At 44.5% G+C, this 24537-nt stretch overlaps 1 protein-coding gene across 1 annotated transcript in view; it reads left to right on the forward strand.

Annotated features, from left to right (window-relative positions):
• Positions 1 to 24537, forward strand: part of LOC126101457 (probable G-protein coupled receptor Mth-like 4) — a 317300-nt gene that overhangs the window by 136228 nt on the left and 156535 nt on the right. Inside the window, exon 3 of the mRNA XM_049912110.1 lies at positions 7195 to 7447. Coding sequence (XP_049768067.1) covers positions 7195 to 7447 — 253 coding nt within the window. The remainder of the gene's footprint in view (positions 1 to 7194; positions 7448 to 24537) is intronic.

The following is a 24537-nucleotide window of genomic DNA, read 5'->3' on the forward strand; positions in this document are numbered from 1 at the left end:
CGTGGGCAGAACCGTGACTAATCTGCAGACGATGTGACACTTCGTCAATAGTTACTAGTCTGTCTAAGAGAATCATTTCACGTGAACGCTCAATGGTTTCTCCATTTGTGGCGGTAAACGGTCGTCCTGTTCCTTCATCGTCCGTAACACTTGTGCGACCATTTCGGAATTTTTCAATCCATTCGTAGTCACTCCGTTGTGGCAAAACACTGTTCCCGTACTGTACCGAATGTTTTCGATGAATTTCGGCCCCTGATACGCCTTCCGATCACAAAAAATGGATCACTGAACGCTGCTCTTCTTTGGTGCAAATAGACAGCGGAGCAGCCATGATTAACAGCACGGCAGCGATAACGAAACTAACCTAGCAGCTTGAAAATTGCAAACATATAACACCAAATAAACAAAGCATGCGTCATCAACGTAAAACGACAGTACTACCAAAATAAACAAAAATATAACTAAATTGCGGATAATAATTGACTTACCCTCGGGCAGTTTATGTTGACGCATCAACAAATGCGATCAGGGGAACATCCATGCACGATATTTCCTCTGTGCCATCTTGCCAAGTCGATCCATCTTACAGCACGGAATCTATACAGCAGTCAGGCACAAATCCACTACTGTACCATGATGACTTCCGTCAGATGAGGATGATCGCATTACCAATTGTTACCAGTTCTACACCATTTAGCGACCGTTACGCTCTTTTAATAGGGTGGTTAATAGTTTGTTCGGAGATGTTATATTTTTGCTCTCCTGCATCAAACGTATATAATATTGCGAAATGCACTATACCAGTTAAACACTACGCCAAGACATATCGCTCACGTGAACCACAAAAGCATGAGGGACAATCCCAAAAGTATCAAGTATTCCAAATAAGCTCACATAGTCATTCGTGGACTGAATGAAATGATAATCAATGGACACCCTAGCTGCAAACAGGCGTTGATATACTTCATTGGGGACATGGTGAAAATGTGTGCCCTACCGGGACTTGAACCCGGGATCTCCTGCTTACATGGCAGACGCTTTATCCAGCTGAGCCACTGAGGGCACAGAGGACAGTGCGCCTGCAGGGACTTATCTCTTGCACGCTCCCCGTGAGACCCACATTCCCAACACGTCCATACCATTACATTCGCGAACGCACACGCTATGCCCAAACTCTTACGGGTCTTGTTAGATTAATCTGCCAAGAGTAATGAGTATGATGGGCAAACATCTATTAGGAGCACTACGAATGTAGTGGTGTGGACATGTTGGGAATGTGGGTCTCACGGAAAGCGTGCAAGGGATAAGTCCCTGCAGGCAAACTATCCTGTGTGCCCTCAGTGGCTCAGAACGCCGGCACGGTAGCTCAGCGTGTTCGGTCAGAGGGGTAGCTACCCTCTGCAATAAAAAAAAAACTGAGTTAATAGATCAACAATGAACTGAAACGGGTTTCTTTCGACGTCCGCGACGAGCAGATACAACCAACGAAAACGAACAAAATGAGATTAAAAAAAAAAAAAGTTGGATAGAGCGTCTGCCATGTAAGCAGGAGATCCTGGGTTCGAGTCCCGGTCGGGGCACACATTTTCAACACGTCCCCAATGAAGTATATCAACGCCTGTTTGCTGCTAGGGTGTCCATTTGATTATCATTTCATTCTAATGATAGCTGCATAGTCATCAACGGTAACTGTTCTTTCGGGAACAGATACTACTTTAATATATTTGTGGTTTAATTACCAGAAACCAAGTTTTGTACACCAAAAAAATGTGTATCTTAAAACATTACCCGGTGAAATTACTGTTTCTCTTACTGCACTGGTGAACCGCAGTAAAATACAAACGTAGCTATTTAATTTTTCTTTCAGAATTCCACGAGTCTTTCTACCAAAGCTTACGTAGTTCTGGTTCCAACAGTCATATCGGTGAGAAGTGCACTTTAAAGGGGTGCAGGGGTGAACAGAAAACGTAACACCAAAAACACAACACATTACCATGCCTAATACGGTGTAGGTAAACTCTTGTCATTCAAAATAGCTTCAAACAGCTTCATTCAGAACAGCTTCCAAAACCTATCTGAAGGAATGTTCTACATCTTTTCTTGAGAAATGATGACAGGCAGACCAAAAAGGCTCAATAATTTTGAGTGGTGACTGTGGTGGCCAGTGGAGACTAGACAGTTTCTCCTGGTGCTCACAAAACCAGTCCTCAATGACGCGATCTATGTGAACAGGGACTCAGTGGACTCGGGCCGCGCGGGGTCGCCGCATCGTCTCAGGAGTCTTGTTACCGTCCGCACTGCTGGCCCGGTCGGAGGTTAGAGTCCTCCCTCGGGCATGTGTGTGTGTGTGTTTGTGTGTGTGTGTGTGTGTGTGTGTGTGTGTGTGTCATCCTTAGTGTAAGTTAGATTGAATAGTGTGTAAGCTTAGGGACCGATGACCTCAGCTGTTTGGTCCCATAAGACCTTACCACAAATTTCCAAAATTTTGACTCGGAACACAGCATCGCCACTGGGGAACAAACACTGTGCCGTGGGATGGACCAAAATAGTCGCATAGTCTTTGGCGGTAAGGTGACCTTGCAGAGTAACCATGCCGCTCTCGCAGTACCGCAATCAGACTGTCCAAATCATCACCGAATTCCCGAAATGTTTTACTCTTGCGACGTAAACTGTGCCAGAACTCGGAAACAGTCTGCAAAAAGATTCATCCGAACAAATGACAGTCTTACACTTCTCCGTAGTCCACTCCCGGTAGCGTGACAGACTGTCAATCCTAAGGGCCCAGGTTCGATTCCCGGCTGCGTCGGAGATTTTCTCCGCTCAGGGACTGGGTGTTCTGTTGTCCTAATCATCATCATTTCATCCCCATCGACGCGCAAGTCGCCGAAGTGGCGTCAAATTGAAAGACTTGCACCAGGCGAGCGGTCTACCCGACGGGAGGCCCTCGTCACACGACATTTCATTACTGCTCCGTAGTTGAGGTTTTATGGCTTCAGCACCACGTCTTCCTGTTATGGACATTTGCAGCATTGATGAGTGGTATTGGAATTCCAGTTCGCCATGAAAGTCCTCGCTTATGGACTCCCTTCGTGTTGTTTTCGTGCTGAAGGGTTCATGATTCGACATTCAGTTCTGCAGTGGTTTTTCCACCTGTTGTCCGCTTATTTTCCGTCACAATTCTCCCAATGATCATCTGTCACAATCTCTTTCGTACGCGTTGTGACTTAGCGCATTATGTTTTTCCTCTTTCGCTGTATGTGATATAAATCTTTGATACGGTGCCTCTCGAAACAGCAAACACATCAGCTCCGTCGATTACGGAAGCACCCAAAATACGAGCACCAAGTATTTGCGCACGTTCGAATTCACTTAGCTCTGACGTAACGCACTGACAACTATGCACAACACTGCTTTCACTTACGACTGACGCTCGCGAAGTGTTGAGGACATTGCACAGTTGCCGTTCGTGGTCAAAGACAACAGTGCAACCGCTAGGCTTGGTTAGCATCTGCACTTATATTCAAGCACACTTTTGTCGTGGTATTTCCATATTTTTGTCCAAGCTCTGTGCATCTTTTTCTACGTGAGTCGCCAGTAACCAACCACCTCCACAGCTGACTGGTCACTGCGGCAGACTGCCGTAGGAGAGGCCAGGGTTGGATTCTCGGGTGGGTCGGAGATTTTCTCCTCCTGGGGACTGTGTGTTGTGTTGCCTTCATTGTCATTTCATGCTCATCGACACGCAAGTCACTGAAGTTCCGCCAACTAGAAAGATTTGCACCACGCGACCGGGCTCCACGCATTATGCCAGCAACAAAAACTGAAATTGGTCTTGTTTGGGTTTGCTTGTATTCAAAATCGTGTTTCAACAATCTACTGAAATTCTGAAAATTAATGCATGTATCATCAGTTCACGAGTTTTGCGTAGAAGTCCAAAGGACTGCGAGGTGTCACACGCCCACCTTGTTATCTTCTGCCATATGGCGTCATTTGGAGGGACTTGGAGTCAGCACACTGCTCTCCCAGCTGTTATCGGTTTTCCAGGCTTTGGAGTCGCCACTTCTCACTCAAGTAGCTCCTCAATTGACATAAAGAGGTCGAGTGTATCCCGTACCAGTCCTATCGCCAAAGCAAAATCTTTGAAGTAGTAGGAACTGATCCCAGGTCCTCACCCTCAGCATGACAGTCAGGCAGGAGACACGCTGACCACTTTTTTTTCGACCTCTCAGCTGCTGAGATCGAACTGTTTCTACTACTAAAAATCATAAATCTTTCCATAAGGTAAAATGAAAATTATATTTTAAGAAAAATACTCAAACTATAGGATAGCAATTGGCCGCAGGAAATGTTCACTGATTAAATATGTTGAGAATTCAATAGCGGAATGTATCACTTGATAAACGTCATCGTGGTATTTCTTTTAGGAAGATAAATGCCGTCACAATGAAACATAAGTATGTACTTTTTTTCCCTTTATTGTTATTTCATGCCTCAGATGAGGCGGGCCAGCAGCGGCTTACATATGCCGCTCTTTGGCCAGTATATATAACAGATAGACATAGAAGACAGAGAACATAAAAAGCATGGTAATACATGATGAACATGATGATATATTAGACGCCGTTCGACGGAAGGCACAGTACACAAAGGGTGTCACCAGTAGAACAGACGAAGACATCCAGTTGGAGATGCGAATGTAGGAGAACACCGAGGAAAACACTGTAGCCCACAACGGAGAAACACTAACGCACAGAAACATTGGTGACAATCATCGGCGAAGCACTCACAAACACACTGATGCAGGGGGGGGACTGCCTCCAGGTGGAAGGGAGAGGTAGGAGGGCGGGAAGGAGGGGGAGTGGAGCCAGTGGGAGAAAGAAGGGAGAGTGGAGGGATGGGATGAGTTGGAGCCTGGGGAAGGGGATGGAAGTGGGAGATGTGGGAGAGAGGAAAGGGGAAAAGGGAAGGTGGGGAGGGAGAGAGGGGGCACTGGCAGAAATGGGGTGAATGGGAGGGGAGAGTCAGAGCTGGTAGGAGGGGTAGATGGATGGAACAAGGACATCATCAGGGAGGGGGCGTTGGCGTAATCCACCTTGGGCAAGGGTATGGAGGGTGTGAAGATGGAGAGCAGGTGGGATGCAAAATTACAGGTGTGGCAGCGGACTGGGATGGGCGAGAATGGGAGAGACAAGTGGGTGTGGGGGATCAAGCTTGTGGGGGGTGTAAAGGATCCGTAGGAAAAGGAGTAGGTGCGGGAAGGGAATCAATTCGTATAAGGCATAAGTATGTATGACGTGATATAGTGTTTAATGTGCTAGTTAATTAATCTGTACCCAGCCTAACCACTACCTCGGAAGCCACGACGTATTTCGAAATAATTGCCAAAAATATGTGGCACCGAAGATTATAATTACACTGCTGCTCGTTTCAGTCGCAGAAATTTAACCTAACCACCATCTCGGATATTGCAATGGAATCTGGAAAAAGTCCGTACGTGCTACATTCTCCGACGAGAAGTATCTGGACAACGCTATGTTATGCGGAGCTGACCACTAGGTGTCGCGAGCGGCGGATACGCCAACATAAAATGAGGCGAGGAGTGCTGTCGTATTGGTAGAGATGTAGTAACAGAAGAATGGGTCTGTCCAAAGAATTCAGTGACTTCGAACGTAGGCTAGTCATCATATGCTACCTGAGTAACAAATCATTTAGGGACATTTCAGTCTCTCTACGGCTGCTCAAATCGATTGTTGGTGATGTGAGTGTGAAGGAACACCCACAGCTACACCAAGATCAGGTAGATCTCATGTATTGACGGGCAGGGACTATCGATCATTGTGGAGGGTAGTTGCAAAAAATCGCATGAAATCAGTGGTTTACTCGTGACTTCCAAACCGCTACCAGTAGTCAGTTTAGCACAACGACTGTGCATAGCCGGCCGGGGTGGCCGTGCGGTTCTAGTCGCTTCAGTCTGGAACTGCGTAACCGCTACGGTCGCAGGTTCGAATCCTGCCTCGGGTATGGATGTGTGTGATGTCCTTAGGTTAGTTAGGTTTAAGTAGTTCTAAGTTCTAGGGGACTGATGACCACAGATGTTAAGTCCCATAGTGCTCAGAGCCATTTGAACCATTTTTGAACCAACTGAAATCGGTACTCATCTACTGTGAAACATGGGAGTTGGGGAGTAGTAATTGCCATTGCTCGAACGCTAGAGGGTAATTCTAGCCAGTCTCGTCAGTACCTGCTAGCGTAGAAAGGATTTTTCGCTATTAGTGTAGCACTAGATATTTCCTCCAACTAGTGTAGCCTATAGGCTTATGTGGGAAGGATGGTCAATGCTGACAACAAAGTATCACTAAAGTGCAGGGAAAATTGCCTCCTGCTGATCTGCAAATGAATAAGTGTTGGGAACAGGTCACAGTTTTACATTCGTCTAGGTATGCTCATGAGCCCAGGAGAGGCATTGCAGGCAGTGTCGTGCTGTTAGCAAAGGTGTTTGTTCGGTCCTCTGCTGCCATAGCCCATTAACAGCACTAATGTCACCGCACTGTCCCAACGGATACGTTCGTTATAGGTCCCACGCTGATTTTTGCAGTTATTTCACACAATGTTGCTTGTCTTTTAGCACAGAACTCTGCGCGAACGCCGCTACTCTCGGTCCTTAAGTGAAAGCCATTTGCTACTGTGAGAGGTAATGCATGAAAATTTGACACTATAGATGACGCAATATTGAATTTGCGAAATGGAATTTCCCATGTGTCTAGCTCCAATTACCATTCCACGTTGAACATCTGTTAATTCCTGCTGCAGTCGTAATCACGTCGGAAACCTTTTCACGTGAATCATCTGAGCACAAGTGACTATTCAGCCAATGAACCGCCCTTTTATACCTTTTACAGGCGACACTACTGCCTTCTCTATGTTTACATTTCGCTGTCCCTTGGCTTTCGTCACCTGAGTGTATTTTCTGCAAGAGATGATACACCTGCGACCGTTGGAAACTATTTCGTAGATCATCTGGAAGACGAGCTTCCCACCGTTTGTTTACTGTTACCAACTTTCCTCCAACCCGCAATAATATTGATGTTCAACCCATCAGGAAATAAGCACGGCAGTCATCATATTTATTTAGTAAGTGTTCGTAATAATATGTGTGAGAAGATGTACAAATGGTGCGGTGCTTGTTTGTTGCAGGAGTGCGACTGCCACTGAGAACGACACCAGCTGGTGGTTGTCGCCCGAAGTGTTCGACCAGATGGACGCTGAGTGGGTGGTGGACCCGGGTCAGCGGCAGGCCTGTTCTGCAGCCGAGTCGACGCTGTGGCTGCAGGACTTGGGAGACGTCGTCATGACGGCAGGGGGCCGCCTGGAGCTGGACGTGGGTGGCGACAGCGAGCCGCTCCAGCTGGAACTGGAGCCCCACCTCTACTGCCTGGACAGGACGCAGGTCAGTTGGTGCTCCTTTCCCTCAGGGCCTGATTGACACAGTGAGGTGTCAAAACGCAAGTCTTTCATCCAACTGGAACTTCCACTGGTTTTGTACAGGAATTTGGTAACAGTCAAAGGGCTTACATTTGACTGATTTCATTGTTTGCATGCTTATTGTATGCATGTACTGGTATGTTTCAGGTTTTCTTGTCAAAAAGCTAAATCACCAATAAATTGTTTTTTAATTAGAGTTGTAAAATACTAATATGAGTTATTTGCAGAAGTATGGAAAAACTTGGAGAACCCAATCTTGGGGATATCACTTTGGGATCTGGAAAAATGTATGAATGTGTAAGGCCATACTATCGCTACTAAAATCTTAGAAAATAGGTTTAATAAAGGACTCTCTCTAGTGTTATTTAATCTGTACACCATGCAAGGCAGTAAAGAAAACCAAGGAGAACTTTGGTAAGGAAACTAAATTTTAGGGTGGAGAATCAAAAATTTTGAGATTAGTCGATGACATTTCAGTTCTGTCAGAGGTAGTAAAGCACTTGGAAGATGAATTGATCTTTAGAGTAGGTTATGAGATCAACAGCAACATTAGCAAAATAAGGATAATGGAATATATTCCAACTACATCAGACGATAGGACGGAATTAAATTGGGAAATGAGAAACTAAAAGTGGTGAGTGAGTTTTGTTATATCAACAGTGCAATACACTGACGGAAAAAAAATCGCAGCACAGAGAAGGAGTTCTGCGACATAAAAGAAAGTTGGTAGGCGTATTTCCACAGCTGAAAAATGATGTCTGTTCAGATTTGGTGCCAGTCGCATAAGAGTGGCGCTGGTAGCAAAATCAGATTTGAAAATCAGATTTGCTTTAAATACACGCTTTAACGGTCGCGAGCGTTCATTACCTTTGAGATTGGACGTGTTGGTATGAGTCAAGAATGCTTTGAAGGCGACGAGCATGTCATTATCAACACCTCACTGAGTTTGAACGAGATCGTGCAATAGGGCTACAAACAGCTGGATGTCCGTTCAGCGATACTGCAGAAAGACTTGGCAGGAACGTTGCCACTGCAGCACTGGCAGCAGTGGTCACGAGAATGTACGGTCGCAAGAAGACCGGGCTCTTAGTGGCCATGTGGCACTACCGAGAACAATGCCATCGTGTTCGGCGTATGTCATTGGCGCATTGTACTGCATCTGCAGCAGCAATTTGAGCAGCAGTTGGCACCACAGTGACAAAACCAACTATTACAAATCGATTACTTAAGGGGCTCCGGAACGGCTCAAAATCATGAAAAGTTCAATTTTTACTTTTTTGCGTTTTCTGAATCTGCAGACTATTACCTTTTAATAGATATATAATTTATTCAATTCCGAAGACTACAACTATTTTTAAATTTTTTTTGAAATGTGTTCTACATGGGCGTGACCCACTGTGGCGCTGTTAAACTGCTGTCAAATGGTGTTATTATTAACGTCCGTGTTCATCAGGTACATTTTAGTGATGTGAGATAAAGTATGTGTTGCGGCTAACCTGTGATGGTTCAATATATATCGCTGGTGTGATTGTCGATTGTTTCATGTTTATTTACTCTGTCGTTATCTCGAAAATATTCGTAATTAATTCTGTTTCTTGGGTCTCTGTTTTGTTGAAGTATAATAATGAGTAAAAGTAAAGTTGCTGTTGCGACTTTCAATGATGGCAACATTGTAAGGTGCAAGGTATTTAGAAATATGGGAATGAAGATGGTTCTAACATGGTACGAGCGATGCTTGCTTTAGACAAGGAACGACTTCGGGCTGCAGACAGGGCTGTAAAGAGTCTAGAAATACAAGCAAGAGTAAACAGGAGGAGGAACAAGAGGAAGCTGGAGGAGGAGTTTGCAGAGGATGAAGATAATCCATCCTATGGACCTGGAATGCACTAAAAAGTTAATCCAATCTTTGTCGCTCGATTCCCAAAACTTTTATTTTCTCATACTAATTACATGTTTTCTAAGGATCTTCCAAACATATTTGTTTCAAACTTTCAGTAAATGTTACACAGTACCTTCTGCATAATTTAACACAGCCTTTTTCCAAAAAAACTGTATATTTTTGAATATATAAATAAAAAATTGCAAAAAAGTTGTAAATTTTCATTACAATTGAAAAAAAATCATCTTTAATAACTGAACTAAAATTTTGTAAAATCCCCGTGTTAAGTTGTAGCCCATATTCCAATAAATAATCTGTAAAAAGTTCAACTTCCTACCTCAAATACTTTGTGAGGAAAGATGTAATTTATAAGCGTTATTTTAACATTGCAAGTATAGGGCGTTCCGGAGCCCCTTAAAGGACAGCTCCGAGACAGACGCTCTGCTTCGTAGTGACCGCAAAACCACCACTGTTAGCGTTCAGTGGTGTCAACCGAGAGCTCGCTGGAGGGCAAGATGGAGAGGTCTGTTGTGTTCTATGATGAAAGCTGGTTCTGTCTCGGCGTCAGTGATGGCCATATGTTGGCTAGGAGGAGGCCAGTTGAGTACCTGCAGCCAACCTGGTCATATTGGACCTACACCTGGAGTTATGGAGTGCTATACGATTTCCTATGACAACAGGAGCACTCTTGCGGTTATCCCACGCACCCTGACTACCAATTTGTACGTCAATCTGATGATTCGTTCTGCCTTACTGCCATTCGCTAACAGTTTTCCAGGGGCTGTTTCCCAATAGGATAACGCTCGCCTGCATATCCATACTGTAACACGGTGTGCTCCACTGAGTGTTGACATTTTGCCTTGGCCTTCTCGGGCACCACAGGTGTCTCCAATCGAGCACGTATGAGACAACATCGGACGACAACTCCAGCATCATCCACAACCAGCATTAACCGTTCCTGTATAGACCGAGCAAGTGCAATAGGCATGGAACTCCATCACCTAAATTGACATACGGCACCTGCACAACACAACACAATGCATGCATGTTTGCACGCTTGGATTCAACATTGTGCCGATTACACCGGCTGTTAACATACCAGCAGTTCAGATTTGCAATGGCTTACCTGGCTCCTACATTAACCTGTTATCCTGCAATGTTAATCACCTAAATATGTCACCTAGACAAATGTATTTCCGAAATTTCATTGCTGTTCAATAATTATTTTCCGTGCTGCGATTTTTTTCCGTCAGTGTATGATAATGGAATGTAGTCGAATTAAGTCGGGTGATGCTGAGGGAATTAGATTAGGAAATGAGACACTTAAAGTAGTAAAAGAGTTTTGCTGTTTGGGGAGCAAAATAACTGATGATGGTCGAAGTAGAGAGGATATAAAATGTAGACTGGCAATGGCAAGGAAAGCGTTTCTGAAGAAGACAAATTTGTTAACATCGAGTATAGATTTAAGTGTCAGGAAGCCATTTCTGAAAGTATTTGTTTGGAGTGTAGCCATGTATGGAAGTGAAACATGGACGGTAAATAGTTTGGACAAGAAGAGAATAGAAGCTTTCGAAATATGGTGCTACAGAAGAATGCTGAAGATTAGATGGGTAGATCACATAACTAATGAGGAAGTATTGAATAGGATTGGGGAGAAGAGAAGAAGTTTGTGGCACAACTTGACCAGAAGAAGGGATCGGTTGGTAGGACATGTTCTGAGGCATCAAGGGATTACCAATTTAATATTGGAGGGCAGCGTGGAGGGTAAAAATCGTAAGGGGAGACCAAGAGATGAATACACTAAGCAGATTCAGAAGGATGTAGGTTGCAGTAGGTACTGGGAGATGAAGAAGCTTGCACAGGATAGAGTAGCATGGAGAGCTGCATCAAACCAGTCTCAGGACTGAAGACCACAACAACAACAGTGTATTTTAATTAGAGAGGATATATAACGCAGACTAGCAATAACAACAAAAGTGAGTCTGAAAAAGGGAAAGTTTTTTAACGTTGAATATAAATTATAAGTATTAGGAAGTCTCTTATGAAGGCATTTGTCTGGAGTATAACCGTTAACGAAAGTGAAGCATGGTTGATAAGCAGTTAAGACAAGATGATAACAGAGGGTTTTGAAATGTTATGCTACAAAAGAATGTTGAAGTCTCGATGTTTAGATCGAATAACTAATAAGGAGGCACTGATTCGGATTGGGGAAAAAAGAAATTTATTGCACAATTTGACTAAACGAAGGGCTCAGTCAGAAGGACACATCCTGAGGCATCAAGGAATCGACAGTGTGGTAGTGAAATCGTGGAGGGTACGAGTTTAGAGGGTGATCAAGATTTGAATAAAGCAAACCTGTTCAGATGGATGTAGGTTGGAGTAGTTCTTTCCCTTACGCTAGCACAAAGACACAATTTCTCGTTATCAGTAAAGATATAGGACAAGAATGGTCGGTGCTGTTTACAAGACAACTGATGACGAGCAAGCAGAGATGCAAACATGGGCACACAGCGAGTTTTGTAATTCTGGCTTAGAACATGCGGTACCCATACACGCGGATTTTGAACCTTCCCCATTACATGAAAATTTCGCACGGTAATATAATAATCACACTTCTTCAAATTTGCCAGTTTTAGAGTACAGTAACGTGGATCATTGTGGATTAATGCGTTTAAATGATCTCCGTAAAACCCCAACTGTCTTCCTGAACGTGAAGAATCACTAGTATCAAAAAGATCCTCCTTAAAACGAGAAAACCATTTTCAAAAAATCGTTCAAATGGCTCTGAGCACTATGGGACTTAGCATCTATGGTCATCAGTCCCCTAGAACTGAGAACTACTTAAAACTAACTAACCCAAGGACATCACACAACACCCAGTCATCACGAGGCAGAGAAAATCCCTGACCCCGCCGGGAATCGAGCCCGGGAATCCGGGCGTGGGAAGCGAGAACGCTACCGCACGACCACGAGCTGCGGACAAACCATTTTCTTACCATGCTCTGTCCAGTGGCATTATTCACTTACACGGTGCAAATGTTTCTGGCTGCTTTCGCTGTTCTCATCCCTCTATTTAATTCAAACACGAGAATATGTCCGAAATGTTCGGATTTCTCCATGTGGCACTCCCATTTTCTAGCATCCACAGTTCCACTCACCATCTCCTAATGACAAAATGTGAACTCAAATATCAACGGTGAACTAGAACAATCGATAAATAAACTCACAACAACCGGAATACTAGCATACAAAACAAAAACGCTACGAAATTATACACGAGCCTAATATGTGTCCCTAGATACAGTTCTGTCAACTGTTGACTGTAGTAAATTTGTCATAGGTATCAGGTATAGGTTCGTTAGCGAAACTAGGTAAGTTCCTTGAAAAGTAACTGTGTTATATATTCTTATCGCAAATTCACAAACGCTGCCACCAAGTCAGTGTTCCACAGTGAGTATACGTCTGTAGCGCACAGCTATTGATGCAAAAATTAATGTTAGTAAATTTAGTTTCCTGCATGCAATGTATCTGAACTCAAGGATTCTGATGTTTTCAGGGATAAGCGCGTCTTGTGGAAGGGAACAGCTTAATGGCAGACTCATCATCATGTACATCATCACCGCCGGTCTGTGTGGCCGTGCGGTTCTAGGCGCTTCAGTCTGGAACCGCGTGGCCGCTACTGTCACAGGTTCGAATCCTGCCTCGGGCATGGATGTGTGTGATGTCCTTAGGTTAGTTAGGTTTAAGTAGTTCTAAGTTCTAGGGGACTGATGACCACAGATGTTAACTCCCATAGTGCTCAGAGCCCATTACATCATCACCGCTACCGTCATCATACATTTGACAGCCATAGCTGGATACAGGTCTCCATTAAACTTTGCAAATACCGACTTCATCCATTCTGCACCTACATAATTTCTAATATAATCTTTCTATCTTTTTTTCAGTTTTTCCTTAAGCCTTTGAATTCATCGAAGAATTCCCTTGCCCATCTATCATCCATTTGCCTGGTGAAATATCCCGCTCACCTCCGTTTCATTTTCTCCACAGTCACAATTAGGTCTCCTATTCAGTTTGTTCCTTGACCCAGTTTTCGTTTTCCTTTTATTTTTCAGTAGTGCCATCACGCATCCTCTCCCTTCTTACTGAGCTACTCAGTTTTTCAATGGATTTCGTATTAGAACTTAATAGCTCAGTACCATAAAGTGAAATACCTAATACGCATTGATCGTAAACTTCTCTTTTAAGAAGTGGCATACACTTCGTTTTAAAGGTCCTATTTAGATTACCAACAGCTCCGTAGGCAGCATTCGCTCGCCCATTTACTTTGCTTAGTTCTTTCGCTTCCCATAAAGTACATGTCTTAAACTTGCACAAATACAGGAAATCATCAGCTGTTTTATGACTTCATAACAATTTCAGTTATGTTCTTTACACTCTATTTTTTATTTTATTGCAATAACTGCCTGACATCTTTTACCTCTACATTGCCCACTACCCTAATGGAGTTTAATTGAAGCTGTAGAAATGATGAGTCAGATCATGATAACCAGCTGCTAATGGCGTGTCGGTCCACCTATGGGGCACAAATACAGCAGTCATTCTGCGTGGCACGGTTGTAGCAAGTATCTGGTAGATTTATGCAGACTTTGAAACGTCCCCTTAGAAAAATTAATTAATGACTGTGCTGATAAACCTGTGTTAGAGAAATATGGTACCGATGTGTAAAGTTGTATAAGCAAATACCATATTAGCTAGGGCTCCTTGTGCTTGCCACACACATGGTACACAAAGTAAGCGTGTACCCCCCTGAGGATTAATGTAATTATACCCTCAGGTGTTACAGATTACAGCAATGGAATGAAATGTATCACGGAAAACCTTTGTATTTCAAAAATCTTTAAACATAAATGTTTTAAGTATAAAATTAATCACTCAAATACGTGTCCTGTAGCGCTAAATGTGCGTCTTTCTGTAAGATAATCTCTGTGGAAGTGTCGTAGTTATCGTCCTTCGTAAGCAAAGTTCTGCAGCAGTCAATGTACTTACCTCATCACAAAGAAAAGTTAAATGCTTTGCGTATAGATACCGTAATTATTACACTTATTGCCGTGATAAAGAAAGTACTGTACTATAATGTATTGTTGTGCTGCGGAAAATGCTGTCCCACTGTAGCTATACCACAAAGTTACTACTTAAACACGTTTTACTTTCGAGAAGAATTCAGAAAAACTGTGCACATATAAAACAGATACAGCGCAAAAGCAATAATATAAATTGTGTCATTCAATAGTAGTGTCATGGTATAATCGTGTAGCTGTCAAATAAACTAAATACTAAGTCATGTTTAATCTCACAGAAAATATTTCAAATAAAGAATGTCTTTTCAAGTAAACCAAAATGTTGCATTAAAATCTCATTAGCAGTATATGTTCTAAGTATGTAAGCCTTATAGTCGTTACGTAATCGTGCAATTAACAAGCAAGAATGTACACACACACAGTAACACTGTGTCCTCTGTTCACTATCACAATGCAGTGGTAATTACTGTCTAAATAAGTTCCCTAGGTTCTAGACTGGATAGTTAGCTTCAAAACATTGTTGCATGATAACAGTTTCTAAGTGTGACAACGCGTACTAGTAGTGTGAAGTGAAAAATTTTATGGCAAACACTAAGTTAAAAAGCAGATTATCTTTCAATAAACGGTTTTATATGTGAAATGTGGTGCAATCCTTTACCCTTTCTAGTGCGCAGAGTTTCAACTTCAAAGTAATTATCATGTTGTATATGTCGGTAAGGAATGCTAAAATTTTTTCTCAAGGTTAGCATCTATGTTATTTTTCGCTGAGCCAGCAGGCGCATGTGGCTGCCTGCAGTGTAAGTCATTGTGTCTCTTTGTTGGCGCATGTCGTTGTTGGGATTTGGAGATCTAACTTCTACAAATTCACCTTGTCGAGAGGACCCTGCCCTGTTTGAATCCCACCAGTTCTGATGAAATTCGGGTCTGTCGTTTTGTCGGTATTTTACATACTTTCTTTTTTGTCGGTCATGTGGTGGAGAATTTCTCCCGGAATCGTAACTGTGCGGTGGACTGTTGCGTCTGACGTTATTCTGTCTTCCTTGATAATAATTATTTTGGTTTCCATATTGTCTGTTTCTCTGATGGTCTCTGTGATAGTCATTACTGCGGAGAGGTGATCTTTCCCTGTAATTATTACTACTCTGCCAACGGTTGTCATACGGGTGGTGTCTGTTTTGGTCACGATTTACGTTGTAAGAATAGCCTTGTCATATCCAGTTATTATTTCTTTCATCGCGGAATTGTGACGAATGTGACGTGTAATTGTTGTGTTCCTGTTTTCGTGGCCCGTGATTCTTAGTGTCAATTTCCAATTCTTGTAACAGTCCTGAAAAGTTTCAATATCGTCTTTGCAACGTCCTGCCAAAATAATATGTCGTAAATGTTCAGGCAATATGATTAAGCAAATGCGGATGAGTTCTGAGGGGCTGTATGGGTTTGACAGGTACTGATTCTTGTGCAACATGTCTTCATAATATTCCACAAGACTGGAAAATTCAGATTGTTCGAAATGTTTCATCATTGTGATGCTATGTTTTACTCGGTCTTGTGTAGCTTGAGACCAATATGCTGAGAGGAAGGCATGATAAAATTCTCCTTCACTGTGACAATCGTGAATGACCGATCGCATTCTTACAGCTGGTTCATTCTCTAAATAGCCACACATAAATTCTAACCTGTGCTCCAATGACCAGTTGGGAGGAAAACAATGAGAGAATTGATGGAGCCATGCTTGTGGATGAATGTCGTTGCCAGAATTCTTAAATGTTTTGAATTTACATGTAGTAATGAACAGCTTATAGTCAAAATCATCATGTCGGCGAGTCGCATATCGGTCATTGTTACTTCGTTTCGGCGTTTCCATCCCAAAATTCGGTGTACCTTGCCAATTTCTTTCATAATTTCCGAAGTGCCCTGTGTTATTATTTTGTGGTTGTTCCGTATTTCTATGTCCCTCTTCCCATATTGGAGCGCGAGTGTCCTCTGAAATATGTAATTCTTTTATTACCTGTTTCAACTGATCTTGTACTTCCCAGATTTCTCTTTTGTACTGCGTATTGATTTGATTTTGATTTTGTTTAAATTTTCTAATTTGTTCATACTCTTCTGTGTCAGTGAAGGCTATGGGTCTTGTGTCATTCAGATCATCATCTACCTTTGCAGATAAGTTAGTGAACTGATCCGAAAGTTCGGCTACTTTCTCCGATAGTGTACTTATTTCCTCAGTGTGTTTTTCTGAACCAAGTTTCAGAGTGTCCATTTGTGTTGAAATCGTATCTACTGCGTCCTTTAAGTTATCCTGAGTTTTTGCAAGTAGCGTAACGCGATCCGGTAGATGCAACTGAGTCAATTTTAGCCCACAAGTTCTCATGATTTTCATGAGGAATGGTTTGCAGTTCTTTTATGGCTGCTTCGTGATTCTGTAATGCATTTTCATGCCGCGAAAAAATAGGTTGAAAATGCTCACAAATTTGTGTTTTTACGTCATTACAGAGTTTTTGACATTTCGATTCAATGTTATGTAACTCAGTAGTTAAATATTCACGTGTTTGTTCAAGTTTGGTGTCTAACTTTTGAAGCTTTTTCTGTGTCTGTCACTGATTTTGTTCCATTGTGTCTAACAGTTGCTGTGTTTGTCTCTGGTGTTGTTCCATTGTGTCTAACTTTTGAAGCTTTTATCTCATTTGTTGCATTAATTGTAATAACAGTGCATTGGTGTCTGAAAAATGTTCCTCAGTGCTTTTCGGCAGCGAATTTGCACCGGCAACATTCACATTTTGACAAGCAGAAAATGTGTCTTGAGAAAACGGTGAGGACCCAAAACCTGAATCTACAGTATTTGCGAGATTGTGTCCTATTCAAAAATGGTTCAAATGGCTCTGAGCACTATGGGACTCAACTGCTGTGGTCATCAGTCCCGTAGAACTTAGAACTAATTAAACCTAACTAACCTAAGGACATCACACACATCCATGCCCGAGGCAGGATTCGAACCTGCGACCGTAGCAGCAGCGCGGCTCCGGACTGGAGCGCCTAGAACCGCACGACCACCGCGGCCGGCGATTGTGTCCTGTCATTTCGTATTCCTGAGGGGAGCTGTTGCCGACCGATCGATCGATAATGCTTCCTTGTTCACTAATTGTTTCACTGTCTACACCATTGTTTGCCACCAGCTCCATTTCCCTATGCACAATTACCAAATTACTACTTCGAATGTCTGTTAATTCATTACACAGTGGTGCTGATAAGCTACGCTCGTCGTCACTATTATTTCTCAGTTTACTTTGGAGTCTAGTGTTACGTTTTTCACACGCCATTATTGTCACAATATTTCACATGATAACACAGAAAAGCACAATTTGAAGAGCAAAAATAAGAGAACACATTAACAAAGCACTGAAAATAATATCTCGTTAATTGCAAGCGCAGCTGCGAAATACTTGGTGCAAATCTACGAGGTGTGGCTAGAAAAAAACCGGACTAGTACTGGTGAAACAATAAAACGAATGAAATAAGGCTGAAAGTCGCGTGGCCTGTCACGTGACTCTCGCTCCGCCTACTGCTCGAGTTTCATCTGCCTCCTGCACTAAGTCTGCCCGTGGCGTCTGTTTTAAGTAGTTGACGTTTTGTCTGTGCGTCGGAAAATGTTGAGTGTACAGAAAGAACAGCGTGTTAACATCAAATTTTGTTTCAAACTAGGAAAATCTGCAAGTGAAACGTTTGTAATGTTACAACAAGTGTACAGCGATGATTGTTTATCACGAACACAAGTGTTTTAGTGGTTTAAACGATTTAAAGATGGCCGCGAAGACACCAGTGATGACACTCGCACTGGCAGACCATTGTCAGCAAAAACTGATGCAAACATTGAAAAATCGGTAAACTTGTTCGACAAGATCGCCGTTTAACAATCAGAGCAGTGTCTGAGTTAACAGGAGCTGACAAGGAAAGTGTTAGGCAGATTCTTCATGAAAGTTTCAACATGAACAAGGTGTGTTCAAAAATGGTTCCAAAGTGTCTCACAATTGAACAGAAGGAACGCCGAAGAATGATTTGTTCTGACATCCTGGAAAACATTAAAAGTGATCCCACCTTCTTACAAAATGTTATTACTTGCGATGAATCGTGGTTTTTTACTTACGATCCCGAAACTAAACGCCAATCGATGCATTGGAAAACTCCTGGTTCTCCACGACAAAAAAAGCACGAATGTCAAAATCGAAATTCAAGGCAATGATGATTGTTTTTTTTTTTTTTGACATCAAAGGGATTGTGCACATTGATTGGGTACCAGAGGGACAAACAGTGAATCAGCGTTACTACATTAGCGTCCTGGCTACCCTACGCGAGCGAGTATGGAGAAAACGGAACGATTTGTGGAGAAAAAAGTCATGGATCCTTCACGAAGACAATGCCCCAGCTCACAGTGCGTTGTCAGTGAAGACGTTTTTGGCAAAGCACAACATTCCCATCTTAGATCATCCACCCTACTCACCTGATTTGGCCCCCTGTGACTTTTTTCTTTTCCCTAAAGTCAAGTCAGCTTTGAAAGGAACTAGATTTGAGACTGTTGAAGCAGTAAAAGAAAAAGCGACGGAAGTAATGTATGGACTTACCGAAAATGATCTGCAGCATTGCTATGAACACTGGAAAATTCGTATGGAGCGGTGTAGAGACCGAGGAGGAGAGTACACTGAAGGAGATAACATGAAATTGTAAATAATTGTAAATAAATGTTTTTTCCAGCATCAGTCCGGTTTTTTTCTAGCCGCACCTCGTACAGGCATGCCACGACTGTTTTACTGTACAAGAATGAAAAACTACAACTACAAAGGAAATTCACTCTACAATTACGCGCTAGCAATAAACAAAGGCTGCACTAATTGCACAAACTACAAGAAAAAAATCAGAAGACTCCAGTGAGGTATCCTCGGCTAAGGTCGACATATGAAACGTCCCCTTAGAAAAATTAATTAATGACTGTGCTGATAAACCTCTTACATTATTTGATTTTCAAACAGCTGAGCAGAACTGAACGTACTCAGACATTACCTATTCTGATCAACACTAAACTGACACACAATATTTTTAGCGCATCGCAACCTGACTTTCAAAAATCCCTACAAAAGAATGGCATAGTGAGCAAATGAAAGATTTTGATAAAGAACGAACAATGTATTTACCTTAATAGTGTTCAAAAGTCATAATACACTCCTGGAAATGGAAAAAAGAACACATTGGCACCGGTGTGTCAGACCCACCATACTTGCTCCGGACACTGCGAGAGCAAGCAATGATCACACGCACGGCACAGCGGACACACCAGGAACCTCGGTGTTGGCCGTCGAATGGCGCTAGCTGCGCAGCATTTGTGCACCGCCGCCGTCAGTGTCAGCCAGTTTGCCGTGGCATACGGAGCTCCATCGCAGTCTTTAACACTGGTAGCATGCCGCGACAGCGTGGGCGTGAACCGTATGTGCAGTTGACGGACTTTGAGCGAGGGCGTATAGTGGGCATGCGGGAGGCCGGGTGGACGTACCGCCGAATTGCTCAACACGTGGGGCGTGAGGTCTCCACAGTACATCGATGTTGTCGCCAGTGGTCGGCGGAAGGTGCACGTGCCCGTCGACCTGGGACCGGACCGCAGCGACGCACGGATGCACGCCAAGACCGTAGGATCCTACGCAGTGCCGTAGGGGACCGCACCGCCACTTCCCAGCAAATTAGGGACACTGTTGCTCCTGGGGTATCGGCGAGGACCATTCGCAACCATCTCCATGAAGCTGGGCTACGGTCCCGCACACCGTTAGGCCGTCTTCCGCTCACGCCCCAACATCGTGCAGCCCGCCTCCAGTGGTGTCGCGACAGGCGTGAATGGAGGGACGAATGGAGACGTGTCGTCTTCAGCGATGAGAGTCGCTTCTGCCTTGGTGCCAATGATGGTCGTATGCGTGTTTGGCGCCGTGCAGGTGAGCGCCACAATCAGGACTGCATACGACCGAGGCACACAGGGCCAACACCCGGCATCATGGTGTGGGGAGCGATCTCCTACACTGGCCGTACACCACTGGTGATCGTCGAGGGGACACTGAATAGTGCACGGTACATCCAAACCGTCATCGAACCCATCGTTCTACCATTCCTAGACCGGCAAGGGAACTTGCTGTTCCAACAGGACAGTGCACGTCCGCATGTATCCCGTGCCACCCAACGTGCTCTAGAAGGTGTAAGTCAACTACCCTGGCCAGCAAGATCTCCGGATCTGTCCCCCATTGAGCATGTTTGGGACTGGATGAAGCGTCGTCTCACGCGGTCTGCACGTCCAGCACGAACGCTGGTCCAACTGAGGCGCCAGGTGGAAATGGCATGGCAAGCCGTTCCACAGGACTACATCCAGCATCTCTACGATCGTCTCCATGGGAGAATAGCAGCCTGCATTGCTGCGAAAGGTGGATATACACTGTACTAGTGCCGACATTGTGCATGCTCTGTTGCCTGTGTCTATGTGCCTGTGGTTCTGTCAGTGTGATCATGTGATGTATCTGACCCCCAGCAATGTAACAATAAAGTTTCCCCTTCCTGGGACAATGAATTCACGGTGTTCCTATTTCAATTTCCAGGAGTGTATATATAGCAGTTCATGACATCCAGTCTTACAAATTTCAAAACTCCGCCATTTCTCTCCCCACATCCACCACTGCTGGCGGCTCACCTCCAACTGCGCAACGCTACGCGCTGTTAACAGCCAACTGCCCAACACTACAATGGCCAACAACAATGCAAACCAGCCACAGCCTGCACACAGCACAGCCAGTGATTTTCATACAGAGCGCTACGTGGCTTACCAATATAAAAACCTAAACAGCCTACTGACAACTTGTGGCACCAGATGTGTACGCACAGATTTCGCAGTTCCCGTACATTACGGGGCGGTAGATTCTGAGCACAGAGCTGGTATCCGATAGCATCAAAGCCGTGTTCCATTGGAGTCAGATTAGGCGAAATTTGTGGCCAAAACATCAAAGTTACTTCAGTGTCATACACCTGAAACCACTGGAGCAGGATTACGGTCGTGTGACACGGACAATTATCCTACTGGAAGATGCCATCAAGAAGTCAGCGAACGTGAAGGAATGCCGACGGTCCGGAACAATGTTCAGGTAAGTAATTCGAAATAAATTCGCTTAATGCGAATATCTTGGTATCGACTGTGTTAGATATAGGTATACTGCCTAATAGTGAATATGGAAGTTTGTGCCAGACTGTTACTCGAACCAGATTTTCCCGCTTTTCGCGTGCGGTCGCCTTAAGCCCTTGCCTATCGGTGCATGCCTCCAGGACCAACTCAAACTTCCGTAAATTACATTATCAACACCGCAGTGCCATAGTCTCCTACATTCATTACTTAATACTCGTAGCTTTACTCTTTATTTCCGCATGCATATGGGGATTTAGACAGTGTGACATATGGAAGTTTGGGTTGGCATGGTAGGCGTCCACAGATACGCAAAATGGGTAAGGCGACCGCTCGCGATAAGTGAGAAATCCGGGTTCGAATCATATGTCACATATGTAGAGAATCTGTATCTAATACAGCTGATGCCAAGATTTTGCAGTAAGTGAATTTATTTCGAATTAATTTCGGACGGCTGTCAATCGTCATTGATGTACTCAGAGTGGCAGATTCAACGTGCTCTCCGCCCAACCACTGCAGCACAACTTGTTGAGATGGATGAAGTCACGAGGGAGGAGGTAGGCACTGCATTTATTCCATACACAGGCGCACTCTCGGGGAAAATCGCCCGCATTCTGAAGAAACACCGGGTCGGAACTGTGTTTTGTCCTCCAAATAAAACTCGTGCACTGGTGGGGAGCGCCAAAGATGACCTCGGTTTGAGGAAGGCCGGCGTGTACCAGATTCCGTGTCAATGTGGCAAGTCGTATATTGGTCAGACGATGCGTACCGTCGAGGATCGATGCCGTGAACACCAGAGGCACACTCGACTGATGTATCCGAGCAAGTCGGCGGTCGCTGAACATTGTTTGTCGGAAAATCACTCCATGGAGTATGACCGCACGAGGATTCTGGTACAGACATCGAGATACTGGGACAGCGTTGTTAGAGAGGCCATCGAAATTCGCACCAATGACGACCTCATAAACCGGGACTGTGGCTATAATCTTAGCAAGGCTTGGGAACCAGCGATCGGGTTAATCAAGAGTAAATCGAGCAGACGTATAGTTGTGACGACCACGGCGGACAGAGCCATCACACCGACGTCATCTCAGACGCCGTCGCAATCTGTTCCACCGCGCGACCGTGGCGCTGGGTGCGGACGGCGGAGGGAGCGCGCCGCGGGCGGAGGGTATTTAAATCGGCCGCCGCCGCGACCGAACCCAGTTCCCTCTGAGCAGCCATAGCGTACGGATCTCCGTGCCGGCACGTTCACAGGAGCTCAGTCCGTCAGTTCACCTGATGATGGCGACATGTTTGATCGCCGAAATATTGTGCCCGTTGGACACTATAGACCGGCAGCATACCCGTGGATATTTTGATTGTCATTGATGTCTGTTCATTCCGACATGGACTGACCCAACCGCCTACATACCATACGTTCCAGCAGCTTACAAAGAACGTCGGTGAGGCTGATGGGCCGATAGATATCCACATCAAGCGGTTTCTTCCAGGGTTTGAGCACCGGAATGATGGTGCTCTCCCGCCATTGCGATGGAAAGACGCCATCGCAACAGATCCGGTTGAAGATGACGAGAAGATGTCGCTTGTAGTCAGATGAGAGATGTTTAATCATCTGGCTGTCGATGCGATCAGGGGCTGTATCGGGGCAATGTGCAAGGGCACTGAGAAGCCTTCACTCTGTAAATGAGGCGTTATAGGATTCACTGCAGCGTGTAGTCAATGAGAGGACGGTCCCTTCCAGCCGTCGTTTCAGTGTGCGAAAGGCTAGGGGGTAACTCTCCGACGCAGAGGCTCGAGCAAAGTGCTCAGCAAAGTGTTCGGCAATCGAGTTTGCGTCGGTACATAATTCGCCATTTATGGTAACACTGGGGACAGCTGTTGGGGCCTGGTACCTGAAAAGACGTTTGATCTTTGTCCAGGCTTGGGAAGGTGACGCGTAGCACCCAATGGTGGAGACGTATCTCTCCCAACACTCCTTCTTCCGTTGTTTGATAAGGTAGCGAACACGGGCATGGAGCCGTTTAAAGGCTTTGAGGTGCTTCAGAGAAGGGTGCCGCTTATGCCGCTGTAGAGTTCGCAGACGCTCCGTAATTGCTTCTGCGACTTCCGGCGACCACCAAGGGACTGCCTTACGCCTTGGGCACCCTAAAGAGCAAAGGAACCGCGTTTTCTACCGCAGAAACTTTTGTTGTAGTCACCTGCTCAACCATCACATCGATGTTACCGTGTGGGGGAGATTCAGCGGTGACAGCAGAGATGAAAGTTCCCCAGTCCGCCTTGTTCAAAGCCCATCTGGGCAGGCGTCCGTGTGCCTGACGCTGGGGCAGTGAGAGGACGATGGGGAAGTGGTCACTACCACACAGGTCGTCATGTGCTCTCCAGTGGATAGATGGGAGAAGTCCTGGGCTGCACATTGATAAATCAGTGGCCGAGTAACTACCATGAGCTACACTGAAATGTGTGGCGGCCCCAGTGTTTAAGAGGCAGAGGTCGAACTGAGACAGTTAAGTTTCGACATCTCTACCTCGGCCAGTAAGCAGGGTGTGGCATTAAAATCTCTCAGAAGTAGGAAAGGTTTACGGAGTTGATCAATCAGTGCAGCTAATACATTAAGGGGAACTGCACCATCTGGAGGAAGACGGTTATTTTCTGCGTCGTTCTTATTCTGACAGCCACAGCTTCAAGAAGGGTTTGAAGGGGCACATGTTCACTACAGACCGAGTTTAGGACATAAACGCAAACTCCACCTGATACTCGATTATAGTCGCTACAGTTCCTTTAATATCCTTTATAGCTGCGGAGGACAGGGTTCTGCATTGCTGGGAACCTGGTTTCCTGGAGGGCAATGCAGATAGCAAGTGTAAAGCTTAACAGTTGCCATAGCTCAGCCAGGCGGT

Source organism: Schistocerca cancellata, chromosome 9 (genome assembly GCF_023864275.1).
Source record: "Schistocerca cancellata isolate TAMUIC-IGC-003103 chromosome 9, iqSchCanc2.1, whole genome shotgun sequence".
Classification (NCBI taxonomy): Eukaryota; Metazoa; Arthropoda; class Insecta; order Orthoptera; family Acrididae; genus Schistocerca; species Schistocerca cancellata.